Source organism: Arvicola amphibius, chromosome 8, assembly GCF_903992535.2.
Source record: "Arvicola amphibius chromosome 8, mArvAmp1.2, whole genome shotgun sequence".
NCBI lineage: Eukaryota > Metazoa > Chordata > Mammalia > Rodentia > Cricetidae > Arvicola > Arvicola amphibius.
Window position 1 is genome coordinate 39,506,493 of NC_052054.1, and position 14,600 is coordinate 39,521,092.

General features: G+C 33.1%; 1 protein-coding gene across 1 annotated transcript in view; it reads right to left on the bottom strand.

Moving 5' to 3' along the window:
- Positions 1–14,600, bottom strand: part of Nkain2 (sodium/potassium transporting ATPase interacting 2) — a 588,739-nt gene that overhangs the window by 504,380 nt on the left and 69,759 nt on the right. Inside the window, exon 3 of the mRNA XM_042055566.1 lies at positions 2,941–3,021. Coding sequence (XP_041911500.1) covers positions 2,941–3,021 — 81 coding nt within the window. The remainder of the gene's footprint in view (positions 1–2,940; positions 3,022–14,600) is intronic.

Here is a 14,600-nt window from a genome sequence, read left to right on the forward strand (position 1 = left end):
ATTTCTATCTGAAAAATGATAAGAGAATAATAATTGCCTAGTATAATTTAATGAAATAAGACTATATATGAAGACTTCTCAAAACTACTAATGCTAGTGCTTCATTTTTATTTCGCTTCATGTTTAATGTTCAAAGGCAACTTCAAACAGTTACCATTTACATGAATTGAAAAATCTACTTCCTCTTGGTTTCCAAACAATACATCTATTAAAATCCCAACTCAAGGAAGAACACATTATATGATACTTGACAATATTTAGTTTAAACACTATCATGGTAGCTACTGACATAAATAATGTAGAAATTGTTACCTTTCCATGAGTATTTTGTTGCTATGATATATTCATATATATTACATATTAGCATATACACACATATATTCCTATTATATGTTATTCTAACAGAAACTAAAAATGCAGTTTCTCTATTTGATAAAAATGAAACTAATTTTTATTTTTCCTGAATCTTTTACAATTTCTAACATAGTCATTAAAACTTTGGTAATGATGTATTTTCATAGTACTCACCATATAACTATTTATAAATGACAACCAAAGTTCAAACAGCTTAGTCTCACATACTATATTATTGCAATCAAATAATTACGGATTATAGACACTGAGTTTATTCATGGTTGTATGCAGTTCATAGTCATATGGAAAACTGTTTGCTTAGAAAATTAAACTGAAAAATACTATAGAAAAGATAACCCAAATTTTGATCCCTATATAAGTAACTAAAATTTACCTTTAAGTTTTATCATTTCTTGCCTATATTTGTTCTAAAGCAAATTATCTATTTTCATGTTTTATGGAAAAATACTTCTGTCTCATTATATACATCTCATTAAATGCCTTCTCTTATTTGATTTCCTGTATTTATCCCCAAGATTCAAGTAATGGAGCATTCAGATGGAATACACACTGTCTTATTCTTTAGCGGGTTGAAAATGACAATGTTTCGTGTGCTGTAATCCGGCTACTATAAGTAGTCTCAGCTGAGCCATTATTGATTTGTCGTGATTCTGTACATTTTCAGGCACTCGTGCTTCCTTCTCGCATTATATTCCTCACAGTGTGGGCTACTTGCAACAAACTAAAGAATTAAATGCCACAATCACACCTTCTTCAAACCCTCTGAGCATCAAAGAAAACCCAGAACAGATAACTATAGAACTTAGCCCTTTACGGTTTTATTTTAGACTCTTTGTTAAAAGGAGATGATTAAATTTTCATGTATTCTGAAGCCTCGGTGGACAAGAAAATACCGTTAACTGCTTCATTGCTGATGACAGACTATCATTAGATGCCTGTAGGAAAAAGATTTCTCTCTTTAGCTTGCAGCTTGCTTGAGCTTTAGGCTTTTAGGATGTTCCCTCACAGTGGTTTAATGATCTTGTTCAAAATCCTGAGATCCCAGCCCCTATCCTGTCTCTGCACACGCATGAGGAAAGTTTGCTATCTCCAGAGAACATCAGAGCACTCAGCCTGCCTCAACTCTCATGCTCTGTGTTTTCATGTTAAAGAAACTGTGGTTTGCTAAACCACTTCACTCTGTCAATACTCTTGACATCTGACTTACAATTTTAAGGTGATTCTTTTAAATAGAGAATAGTCTCATTCTAATGTGGAATTTCTTTGAAGAAAGTGGGTTACAGAAAAACAGAGATAGATAAGTGGGGGACTAATTCAGGTCCCTGGGAAAGCATACTGCCTTTTAAGCCATGATTCCATCTGTGTTCCTCCTAGAGCAGCCGAAACAATTTTTCTCCATTGGTCACAGCCCCTTCCCAGATGGGCTCTCTGCAATCACAGCATATAGAAAGACTCTCTGAACAAATCACCGACTGGTCCTTCACCAGGCTGACTGTGAGGAACAAGACCCAAATCTGAACATTAAATAGTCCCTAGATTCTTCCTCATCCCACAATGTCACGCTCATATTTTCTCTCCATCTTTTGTCATCGAACCGAGATAAATCAAAATGATTTCTACTTGACATTAATCCATAGGACAGATGAAATGATAAGTGAACACTATTAAAAATGCTGAATGTTTTGTCAAATTACTACATATATATCTGTAGGAATTTGACAAATATATCTCCACCCCTTATTTCTCTAGCCTGACCAGATATGTAGGCATGGGGAAGTGTTGTCCAGAGACTTTTCTTCTGAGCACTGTGTTTAAAGATGTCCATATCTTTCTGATATTTGCTAATGTGGTAGTGATAGCAAGAAATATGTCACAACTTCTGTCTTTCAACATTAGCAAGAAGAACAAGGCGGGAATTCTCTCCAGAGTCAGGATTTACTTAAATGGATTGTATTATCTGAGCTATTTGCTGCAACTTACTAAACTATAATAATGGTGCCTTTAAAGGTTTGCAGACCTCATTTCAATAGTCAATGAATACATGTTAAAATTGCACCCGTGCTCCTCACACATTAAATAAAGAAATCACAATGAAAACAGCAAGAGTTGTACCTCTTTCATGCTATGTTAGAACAATCTCTATATATTTTATTCATGTCTGTAACAATGCATTTCTTTCTGATAACAATTTGTGGATTGTCTAAATTAATGTATTATGATTTGAGTTGAATCAGGAAAACACTGTTTAATACAAGGAAATGAAGCGACTTCAAAATCTTAGAGATAATTGTCTCTGAAAAATATTCTATTTGGCCATAGAATTCTCTCATGGATGATATAAAAGCATATTACATGAGTAGTATTATAACTTATACCTCAAGTTAATTCTGCTAAAAAGCATCAAATACATCTTTGTGATGATAAAGCATAGAGGTAAGACTGAGACCCCCTTTAATTCGCCTTCACCCACTTATAGAAGATAAGAGCTGGGGAAGACTTGGCCTAAATTGGAAAAAGATTCATTAACACAGGAGGGATGACTCAGCAAATTAGATGGCAAATTACCTTTGAGAGATCCCCCGCCTCCAAATAGAAGCAGATAACAAACACATTCCATGTCACCCAGAGGACTAGCCAGACAGCGTACTGTAAAAAAGCAAAATGAGTAGAATGAATGTACAATCAGCCAAGGCAGAGGGCAAATAGATTTTGAACTTCTGAAATTCAAATCAAAAGATTAGTTAAAAATACCAGATATTGATTCCATCTAAGAAACAGGCATATCATCTATCTATCTATCTATCTATCTATCTATCTATCTATCTATCTATCTATCTATCTATCTATCTATCATCTATCTATTTATCATCTATCTATCTATCTATCTATCTATCTATATCTATCTATCTATCTATATCTGTCTGTCTATCATCTATCATCTATCTATCTATCTATCTATCTATCTATCATCTATCTATCTGTCTGTCTGTCTGTCTGTCTGTCTATCTATCTTCATCATCATCTATCTATCTATCTATCTATCTATCTATCTATCTATCTATCTATCATCTATCTGTCTGTCTGTCTGTCTGTCTGTCTATCTTCATCATCATCTATCTATCTATCTATCTATCTATCTATCTATCTATCTATCTATCATCATCTATCTATCATCTATCTATCTATCTATCTATCTATCTATCTATCATCTATCTATCTATCTATCTATCTATCTATCTATCTATCTATCATCTATCTATCTATCTATCTATCTATCATCTATCTATCTATCATCATCATCATCTATCTATCTCTAGCTTGATTTCTCATAACTTTTTAAGGTTTCAGAATTCAAAAAAATACTGAAGGATCACCAGACAGTGGTGGCACACGCCTTTAATCCCAGCACTTGGGAGGCAGAGGCAGGCAGATCTCTGTAAATTCAATGCCAGACTGGTCTACAGAGTAAGTTCCAGGACAGGCTCCAAAGCTACAGAGAAACCCTGTCTCAAAAAACAAATCAAAAAAAGTGGAGGATTATTTCAGGTTTTTTTGAACCAGAAGAAATAACTGCCTCCCCATTTGAAAGAGATTTTAGTTTGCAGACATGGAAAGAACCGAATGCTCCAGTAGACACTCTAAATGTGTAAAAAGAAAACAGTTTTGTTTAGTAAACATGCCTTTATAGTGGAGATGCAAACTTTCTTCAAGTTATTAAGGGTATCCCCAACACAACGGTCCTCACAGCCACGCCCCATATATTATGTCTTCTTTAGTGTTTCACCCCTTTGTTCATCTTTCCATGTTATCCTCTCACAAACCCCATGACATAACAGTGACCATTCAGCAATCATCCCCAACTTCATTCTGTTGTCTGCTTAGCGTTTATTCTGCAGCAGCAACACATTTTCTTACCAAGTCACAGCTCCGACCGTCAAAGAAATTATGTTAAACAGCTTGTATCGCTATCCTAGAAAGCACCACAGATAACAAAGACCAAGATTAATTTCCCACAAATTTATGTCAAACGAAGGAGATGATTTTTAAGAAGATGAATATCACATAAGGATTATATGTAATGTGAGTACAAAGAAGATGGAAATAATATATAGTTTATCTTGAGAAACAGAATATAAAATCTTAAAACTTAAAGAGGTGATGCTTTCTCTATAAGAAATGAAAGAGACTGACTTTCAGACTCAACTAAGTGACAATCTGGGGATTTACTGGAAGGGCGATATCAACAAGGAAATGGCAGGTATGGGTATGCTTTATCAGTTGAAATCACAGAGTATTATGTTACCTCCTGCTAAATAACTTCCATCTCTTTGATAATTGGTTCCATATTTTTATAATACTATTCATGAACTCCAAGAGATTTAAACCATACTGTCTTTTAAGTCACTTATTTGAGCTCATCCCTGTAGACATCCTGGATTCCAAACACATGGTCAACTTTCTGTTCCCTGGACTTAAAGTACATTTTTCTTCCTAGGGTCCTTTATCATATAATTCCTTCATCATTGATTTTTTTTCATTTCTCTACACATTTCTCTTCACATCTATCAATATTTTATTTTTCTTCAAAGGTCACCTAAAATAACACTTGCTGACAGACATGCAGTTATATCTGAATGAGCTTTTCGTAGTGTTTTAGCTGATGTTGCTGTCGTAATTTCAATTCTCTACCATCTTTACTTACTTATATATAACTGTCTGATGTACAGACAATGGCATCTTTAGGCTAAAGTATCTTTAGGATACTATATGTTCATCTGCCTAAACTACTAATACATTGGATAAAATAAACATTCAGAAAATATTGTTTTTAATTCAGTGAGTGAATGAGAATTAAGATAAAATATTATTTTTAGTTTCAGAATGCAGACACTACTCATAGACATCATTTTTGAAGGCATACTGTCATCATCATCTTATTTGAGGAGTGATAAAATTGTTTATCACAAAACAGTGGTTCCACAGCCTTTTATAGATGCTTGGTTGTTCCAACTGCTGTACAGGGATGTTGTTCTGTGCAACTTAAAGTGAAGAAGGCCAAATGTTCTGAGAACAAGGATACTTGTGATGCTGCCTAGAGTGCGGACCGAGAACTCATGGAATGAGAACTCATGAGCGGATTCACAAACTGAGTAACTGCAGCAAACAAGGATCTTGTTTTGTTGAAAACATTTGAGTTTGATCAACCTGTGTATTTAGATAGCTTAGTTTATGTTTAAACTCAAATAGGGAGCTTGTTATTGGAGGTAAACTTGAGTAAAAGTAAATATCTTTCTAGATGTTTAGAGTATCAATACCCCACAGACTGGTGCTTCCTGCTCTCCGCACAAACATTTTCACTGCATATGACACATTCTAGTTTTGCTTGGATTTCCTGTTATTTGGTGATGTTTTACCTGAAAAAAAATTCTTGCCTATTTTAACGTCCTAAAATATTTCACCTACGGTGGTTTCTAAGAGTCTGGGTCCTGCATTTATTTGATGGATAGATTTGGATTTAGTCAGAAATACAATGAACCTCTGGGTACTTATTGATAACATGAAGAATAAAAATACGTACCTATGGTTTGCAATCATTTAATTAAATTTTTAAAAAAGGAATTAAAGAGAAAAGGATAGGAAATGTATTTATGTTTTCCTTCTATCACATTAACACAGTTTTGCCTTTTTAAAATGATGGATGGAAAGCTGAGGAGATCTTTCTTAACTGAATGATCAGTTAGAAGGACGGCCAGCTATTTGGGATGAGTGAGTAAAATGCTTTTCGTCATATGACTCAAACACCCCTTCATATTTGCCCTTGGCAGGCATGAAAGAATATTAATGCTAGATTAGGGATGAAGCTAAGAAGTAGAACCTTGAATGTGGGAGCACTGTGATAAATCTTCAAAACCTAAAAAGTAAACAGATAAATAAAAGCAACAAATGTCAGTGCAGTGGTTTCCTTTTGAAAATTTCATTTTCATTTTATTTGTATGATTTGCCTGCTGGGTCTATGTAGCTCTCAAGTGTATGATGTCAGAAGAGGGCATCAGATTTTCTGGAACTGTAGGTACAGATGGTTGTGAATTGCCATACAGGCACTAGAAGTCAAACCTGGATCCTCTGAAAGAGCAGTCAATGCTTTTAACCACTAATCCATTTCTCCAGCCTGATGCTGTGGCTTTTTATATTACATACATGAACTTACATATAAATTTATCAATTAGTGGAAATATTACCTATATCTCCACAGGTACTTGGGATACTGGTTTATCCAATAATATAATGAAAATATAAGCAACAATATTTTTCTAATTGAGACTAATATAGTTTTTATAGTCTTTCTCAATTTATACCTTATTGCTTACATTTATGTTACATATTAATTGCCACTTGTATTCTGTTTCGTTAAAACTGGAGCTCAAAAGTTTTGGTTTATAACCAAAATTTAATAATATTATGGAAGGATGGCTATGATCAGATATCCCCTAAAAATATATCACATAGAAATTAAGAACATTGTATATGTTATCTGCATCTATCAATTAGGAACTCTACAGAACTATTCCAACTTTATGATATTATTGAGATTCAGGCTCTGAAACTGTTTATTAATAATTGGTAACTCATAGGGCTTCTGTGAGACTAAGTAATGGAATGCTTCAAAGTTCTCATTCCTTGTGTATTTAATAGCTGTTGCTATTTATTACAGTACTTATGTTAGTGCATTACACTTTGTCAAAATAAAACAATAATACCAAAATTTTATCAACTTAGACTTCATAAAACACACTCCACTAATGTGTCTAACACATCATTCTACACAGCTGACTTTGCAACCCAAAGTTATTAACCTTAAGTTAATATGATTACCCCTAACTTGAAGTTTTTTTTATTTTTTGCACTTTTACTTAAATTCAAAAATTGATATTTAGATAGGATTTTTGAAGGAAGCATTTACATTTTTAAATAAAAACAGTAATTTTTACCTTTTATTTACCATGTCACACACTTATAAATCACACTCTATATCTTATTCTGTTTTTTGTCGTATTTAAGATTATGCACATCTATATTATCCAAGGTACAACAGAAACACTTATTCCTTTTCTATCTTTGTATTTCTTTGAATAACTTTTATTTCTTTGTATATTTTACTACAAGTCAGGTGGTCCCAGAAAACACTAAATATTACAGGCTTACAAAAGAGAGTCATTGTTTTTAGTGCTCAGGACCCTTCAACAAATGGGGAAAACTCTAGGAAGGATTCATAGTGATCCTTTTAATTCTCTTTCTATGCAAAATTGGGGGTTTATTAACTTATTCTATTTATCTTGATGCATTAATTATATCTCATTTAACTAGCTTTTATATCCTTACTACTTTCTCCATTTTTAATTTTCTTTTTGTAGTCATACTTCTTTTGCAATAGCTAATGGTGGTATTTTTCTGGACCAAACATGTTCCAATTGGATAATGACAGTTGTTTGAGTATTGATGAAGATATTTGCATTTCTTTATAAATTGTCTGGCAGTGATCTTTGCCAACACACTCTATTGTTATGCCTGTTCTTCAACTTGTTCATGTAATAGAAATTATAAGAGTCTCTACTAACTTCTCTCTGCTTGCCACAGTGCTTGGATTGACAATAGCTGACCATCGCTCAGCTTGTATGTAATTGGAAATGCCATTCTGCCTCAGAGAACTACCCTAATGAGATGGCAAAGAATTGTACTGGCTAGGTATCGCCTAACTTGCAGTTTTCTTCAGTAAAACGAATCTTGCCTCAATCTCATGTTTTCCCGTGAGAAGGCTTATATTTTACTTTTCAGATAAAAGCTTAAAAGCTTTGATCTATTATCTGTGATAAGAGACAAATTCCACTTTTTGATGAAATTCACTTTTCAAGAACTGATGCCTGAAGCAACCAATAAACCATTTGAGAAACGAATGCAATGCAAGTCTTATCAAAATGCTGAGAACTGTTAGCTACAATGAACTAATGAATCATCATAATTTCTCTGTTGTCTTATGGCTCAAATAACAAAGTAAAATTGTCAAAATAAAGCAAAACATAGTTAAGGCTCTTACTCATCATCGGCAACTATATTAGGTAACTCGGATATATTTGTGGTGTGAGTGTGTGTGTGTGTCTACATGTGTGCATATGCACATGCACGTGTAGGGACACATGTGCCAGGACAAAGTGTGAAGGTCAGGTGGGAGCTTCTTCTCCACTTCCACTGTGACATTTTGTGTCATCAGGTTTTCTGACAACCTTCTTTAGCACCTGAGTCAACTAACAGGCCTGATACACAACTGCATAATATGTAGGAATGGAGATTAGGTTTGCAAGGCTAAACTACTAATGTATGTTTTATTTCGAAAAAAATATTGATCACATCTCAATGATACCGACACTACCTCGCCACTCCTCTCATTTACAGTAAAAACAACTAAATTTAACCTCTAGATTTTTAAGGTGTCACTAATATTCAGCAAAACAAAACATGCAACTTTAACATAGTTTGTCAGCTTTATATGCCCAGATATATGCAATTGCAATTTTTATTAAGATAAAATGAACTTTATAAATTATCTGAAACTATAAAGTAGAGCATTGTTTTCCCAAATCAATCCCTTCTTTTGAAAAACTAAGGGAGAACAAATGTACTTAAGACAGACACATTTTCTCATATTTCCTACTAAAATTTCTATATAATTAACTTCAGGAAAATAGACTATTTTATGATGTTAAAAGGAAAAGGCAAGAATTATTTGACATAGAGATTTAAGTTATAGTTTGTCTTCCATGTTAATTTCATGTTTAATTTTCTTAAATATTACCTAATTTGGAAATTTTTTTAAACAGTATTTTTTATTATTAGGGATGAAAGTGGAAGATAAAGGTAATTGCTTGCCATGTGATATCATAAGTGATTTATTAGCGAAAGAATTGGTCATGAATCAGTTCACATTCATCAACTACCAGCTGGATTTCGCAATGTGTCAGGGAAGCACTACAGGACATGACCAAATATGTCTATTGCCTTACTGTTGTAATATTATCAATTATTGATATGCAATCCACGAAGTCTGCAGAAATGTTTTCCCTATGCTACACAAGTACTATCAGCAACTAACATCATTGAGACAATGATGCTAATATAAATGTAATAATACATCAACTATAAGGAACTTCCATCAAATAATTCCTCAATGCAAAATGTGAGGAGGTTGGAATCATTAACAACTAGGTGTCTATAATATAAGAGGAGACATTTGAAAAATGGATTGAAAGATTGCTTCCAAAAAGAAACATTTCTGCTCAAAATGTTTCGGATCCACTGTTTTCTCAATGCTCACCATGTTTTAGGTTAGGTTTCTCATCTCTGAGAGCTAAATCACCTGACCTGGTCATTGCTTCTTTACCTATTGTTATAAGGAGCAAAAGTAGACAAAATAATCCATTTATTTTGCAGTTTTTGATTATTTTAATGCCAATGGAAGTCTGCATTACAATGAAAATCTGCAAATCCTGTTACAACTAATTTCTGCTGTAGTAGCTCTCTTATAAGAAATTGCTATATAAAATACACTATCATTATGTAATTTAATGCTCCCAGGGATGAAGTCTCAGTTAAGATCATCATCCAAAGTCTCTTAGAAATCTAATGCTCTTTTGCCATTCTCTTCTATAGGCTCAAAGCAGTCCTTTATTAACCAATGGTATTAGTATAAAGAGGGGAATCCCACATCAGTGTTATCTCCTCTTTCTCCCTTCTCTGCATAGTGCTGAAGTCCTGCCTAGTCTACACTAAATAGAAATCTTGTTCTTTGTTCAATTCTTTATGGATTTTACTTGGTGAGGAAGAATTATTTAATAGCCTGTAATATACATGAAAGTTCAATCTTGTACAGAGTTATTAGGTTAATTCTCATCTATTTAAACTTCTAATGCTTTTATTCTATTTGTAACAGTTCTGAGAAAACTAGGTTTTTCTTAAATATGTTAGTTTAGTTTGACATCAAAATCCTTTTGGCAATAATATTTGAAAATGTGTAGCTCAATCAACAGTCTCTAAATTTTCAAACATTCAGTGGGCCTTATTTTAATAAATGTAAAAATGACTATTGATTTTTTTTCACAATTATAAATCAAAATAATATCCCAGATGTATTTTGTTTGTCTTGAAGTAAAAAGTGCAAGTAATTTCCTTTGATTAAAAAAATAAGAATATTCATTCAGTACAAAAACAGATGTGTATGAATATTTTCTTGTTCTTTAACTCACTCACAATAGTTAATGACAGGAAACTTCTTTCCATGTAATTCCTCAAGCTGGAAATGTTCTACTGAAAAGTCTTTGTCAATCTACAATAATTTTGTTATATGAAGACATTCTGATCATTGTGCACACATGAATTAAAGATTTGAAAATTTAATAAAACATAACTTGGTAAAACATACCAAATTATATTAAAACCATAAAAGCTAAAATTTATGTGATGTTAAAATTATATAGTGAATTTATTGAGTCCTTATATAGGAGGGTATTGGTTGTCATTTTGCAATACAACAATGAGTGAAGAGAAAAAATATCTTTAATTTGCTAAAACTACAATTTCATTGTTTCAAATTTATCACTACTTGTGATTTGAAGTGGCAGCACCAACAATCTACTGTTTTGCCAGTCAGAAAATAATTTAACTCCCATATGTTTTTCTTATGTTTTTTATATCTTTCTTTAAAGATTCTCATAACTGACTTTCTTCTGTTCAAGATTTTTGGATTGCCCCAAAACCACTAATGATAATGAATTTGCTGAACTCTTCTCATTCAGAATTCGATGAGCAGACCAAATGTGTTATAAATCATCTAGAAAGTTAGCTTTCATGAATTTGAAGGTTGTCTGTTTTTGGTGTGTGTTCACATGTGTGTAGGAAGGTACACACCTGTATAGAGGTTTGCTTCTTCTACCATTCTTCACTTTATTTATAGTAGCATCTCCCACTGAACCTGGACCACACAACTACCTGGCCAGCAAGTCCCTGAGTTTCATCATTGGCTTCTCCCCCTGATTCACCCAACATTTGGATTAAGCAAACCTGTATACCTACCTTTTAACATGAAAACACTTTAACCACTGAGAGATTTTATCAGACCCTGAAGATTTTTATACAGTACATCTGCTTTTATTTTATCATTCTTTCTCACCCTCCCATTAAAGGTTATGTAATAGCCTTCCTAGAGCTATGAATATATAAGTTACCCAAATATGAAGAATTGTTAGTTTATATAGGAAAACTGGATAGAAAATTACTTTATTTTCAGACATGAGTAAGAAAGAATTAGAGGTACGCTGATGTCCTTTAGTAATGGGAATATATAATAACATCATATGTGTCTTTGTAAGAGGCAGATAAATGGATATTTTATACAGAGAAGGAAAAGGGATGATGGGAGGGGAACAATAAGAGGTTGGACAATGCTGGGTTAAGTACTGACAGGTCTTCCTAAGCACCATGGAACTTTGCAACTGCGAAAGCCCCTAAAATTTAAAGATTGGTAGGATGCTAGAAATTCTTGGTAAGTGGAATCCTGGTTTTTCGTTTTACACCAATATCAGACTTTAGGAATCCAGGATAATGTGTGTGTGTGTGTGTGTGTGTGTGTGTGTGTGTGTGTGTGTGTGTTGATGGTGTTCTGCCACCCGGCTAGCTTTACCCAAAATAATTACACTGAAACTGTATTCATTTAAACACTGCCTGACCCATTAGTTTCAGCCTCCTATTGGTTAATTCTCATATCTTCCTTTAACTCATATTTAGTAATCTGTGTAGCACCACCAAGGAGAGATCTTAACCTGCGTCTGTCTTGGAGAGGAGAAACATGGCAATTGTATATGGCGACTGCCTGAAGGGTCTGTCCAACTCTGCTTCCTTTCTCCCACAATTCTGTTCTGTCTACCCCGCCTACCTAATTTTCTGTCCTCTTAAAGGGGAAGGCAATTTCTTTATTAATCAAAAAAAGTAACACATAGACACTCCTCCATCATGTCTGTGTTTTAGACAAACAAGTTTGTAACAATTTGTGGTGGGAACATGTAACAAAAGCATAGGAAACCAGCACATCCACAAATGCAACACTGGAATACATAATACCTAAACACATGCGACTATGGGTAATTTGGTTATTGAGAAGTCCTCCTTTCAGCCATTTTACTGCTACTCTCTCTGAATCAGTCCATTGCTAATGTCACAGTGATAAACAGACAGAAGTGCAATTGTGTGGAGAGGTTTCATATCCATAGAAACAAAGGAAGATAAACTACAGAAAATATATGCAGTGCTACTTATTTTATTGTTAGGGACTTCTAGGGAAGTTGAAAAGTTAGGAAGCAATGCAAATGACTGATTAGAAGAGACTAGACATATATGAGGCAGAAAAACTGTCCACTAAAGAACCTGCAACGAATTTCAAAAGTGAAATGCTTGGTTAAAAAAATAATACTTATTAGCCAAATTTTTATAGAATCAAGGATATCATTTAATAAATAACATGTGAAGATTATTTTTTGAAAAACAAATTATATTCATCTAGTAGTAGTGTTCAATTTATCAGCTATCATTTTTGTTTTAAACAATTGAGATAGTGCTTAAACTGCAAATTTTTATACAACAGTTAGAAATTCAGTATTTTTGTAAAATATTTAGCATTCTCCTTTTTAGCAGTTATAGATGATAAGGAATAACTGTTGTCATATATGGTCCATGAATGAATGGAAGCATCACAGTTCGGCATATAGATCTTTAGGGTCAGTTGAAACACTTTGATGACACTCTAATTCTAACTTATTATTATTATTATCATTTATTAATTAATTAATAATATTAATAATATATTATTATTATTATCAGGTAGCATCCATATGTTGGTTCTCAATTGTGCTTCATGAAAGAATTCAAGATGAACTTGACTAATGATAATATCTGTAAGACAATCTCATGTCTTATGATGGTGACCTATAAAATTACAAAGTCAGGGCTCTGTCCAATCCAGGTTGGTCTTGATTTATTTAACATTCCCTCATGTCTACAAACTGGAAAAAGACAAGCATAGCATGCAATTTTCTTATTAGGAACATAGGCTTAATGTATCAAATTGCATTCATTATACTTTACATTTACAAAACTTGACTCTGACCAACTCGAGTTGAATTCATTTTACTAAGTAATAAAAAATAAAAAGTTAAAAAGCCTTATTTTTATGAATGTTTTTGGCTACATACAACTTCATATTGAACTATATTTTATTAACTTCATTTTCTTCCTTTAAGCTGGTAGTTGAATGGTGTCAATGCTCTAAACATACAATTTTTGGATGTTCTTAAACATCTTCATGCATAATATACCCATAATGTATATGCAGATAGTTAAAGTTAGTTCCTTCTGTAAAAATTATCATCTAGGGTAGACATCCTTACACATAATGTAACTTTACTATGCCACAATTTGGCCCAAAATCCAATCAATGACAAAAATATTTTGGCTGTCATATTGTTTCTACAAAATATAATCCATCGTTGAACCAAAAAGATTATAGCCAAAAGAGTTTTGATGTCCATGCAATTACAAGAACATCCTAGGAGAATAGAGAAAGGACTATCTGCCATGGAACATAAGCACACCTTAGAATTTATTTTTCTTTAATATATGAAAGCGAATAATCAGTATATTTATCATGCAGTTTTTAATTTTGTTTTCTAGAGATACACAAAAACCCTTACTTCAATAATGTTATACATATTTAGCCAAATAAATAAGTAATATACTAGTAACACCAACAAAATATGAGATTTTAGGTCACCTATTAATGAAAGACATGAGAAAAAGACAAACAAAAGATCATGAAGATACAACTTAAGAAGGAACAACTTTGTAAAAGTGCACGTAGTTGTAAACTGTCTCTACAGACATGTCAAGCAACCAGGTACTTAATCACAGAAAACAGAGACACATGTATGAAGACTATTACACAGGAACAACAGAAATCTGAGGTATGGAAGAGATAATAGGAGAACACTTCGAGATTCAAAAAAAAAAAAAGAAGAAAGCTAGCAACAGTTTCAAAATGCATGTCATTATCTTTATAAAGATCTGGTAGATGTATGGTTGTTGGAAATATTGATTGAATAGCAGAGTGTGCTTCTGCACCCCCACTT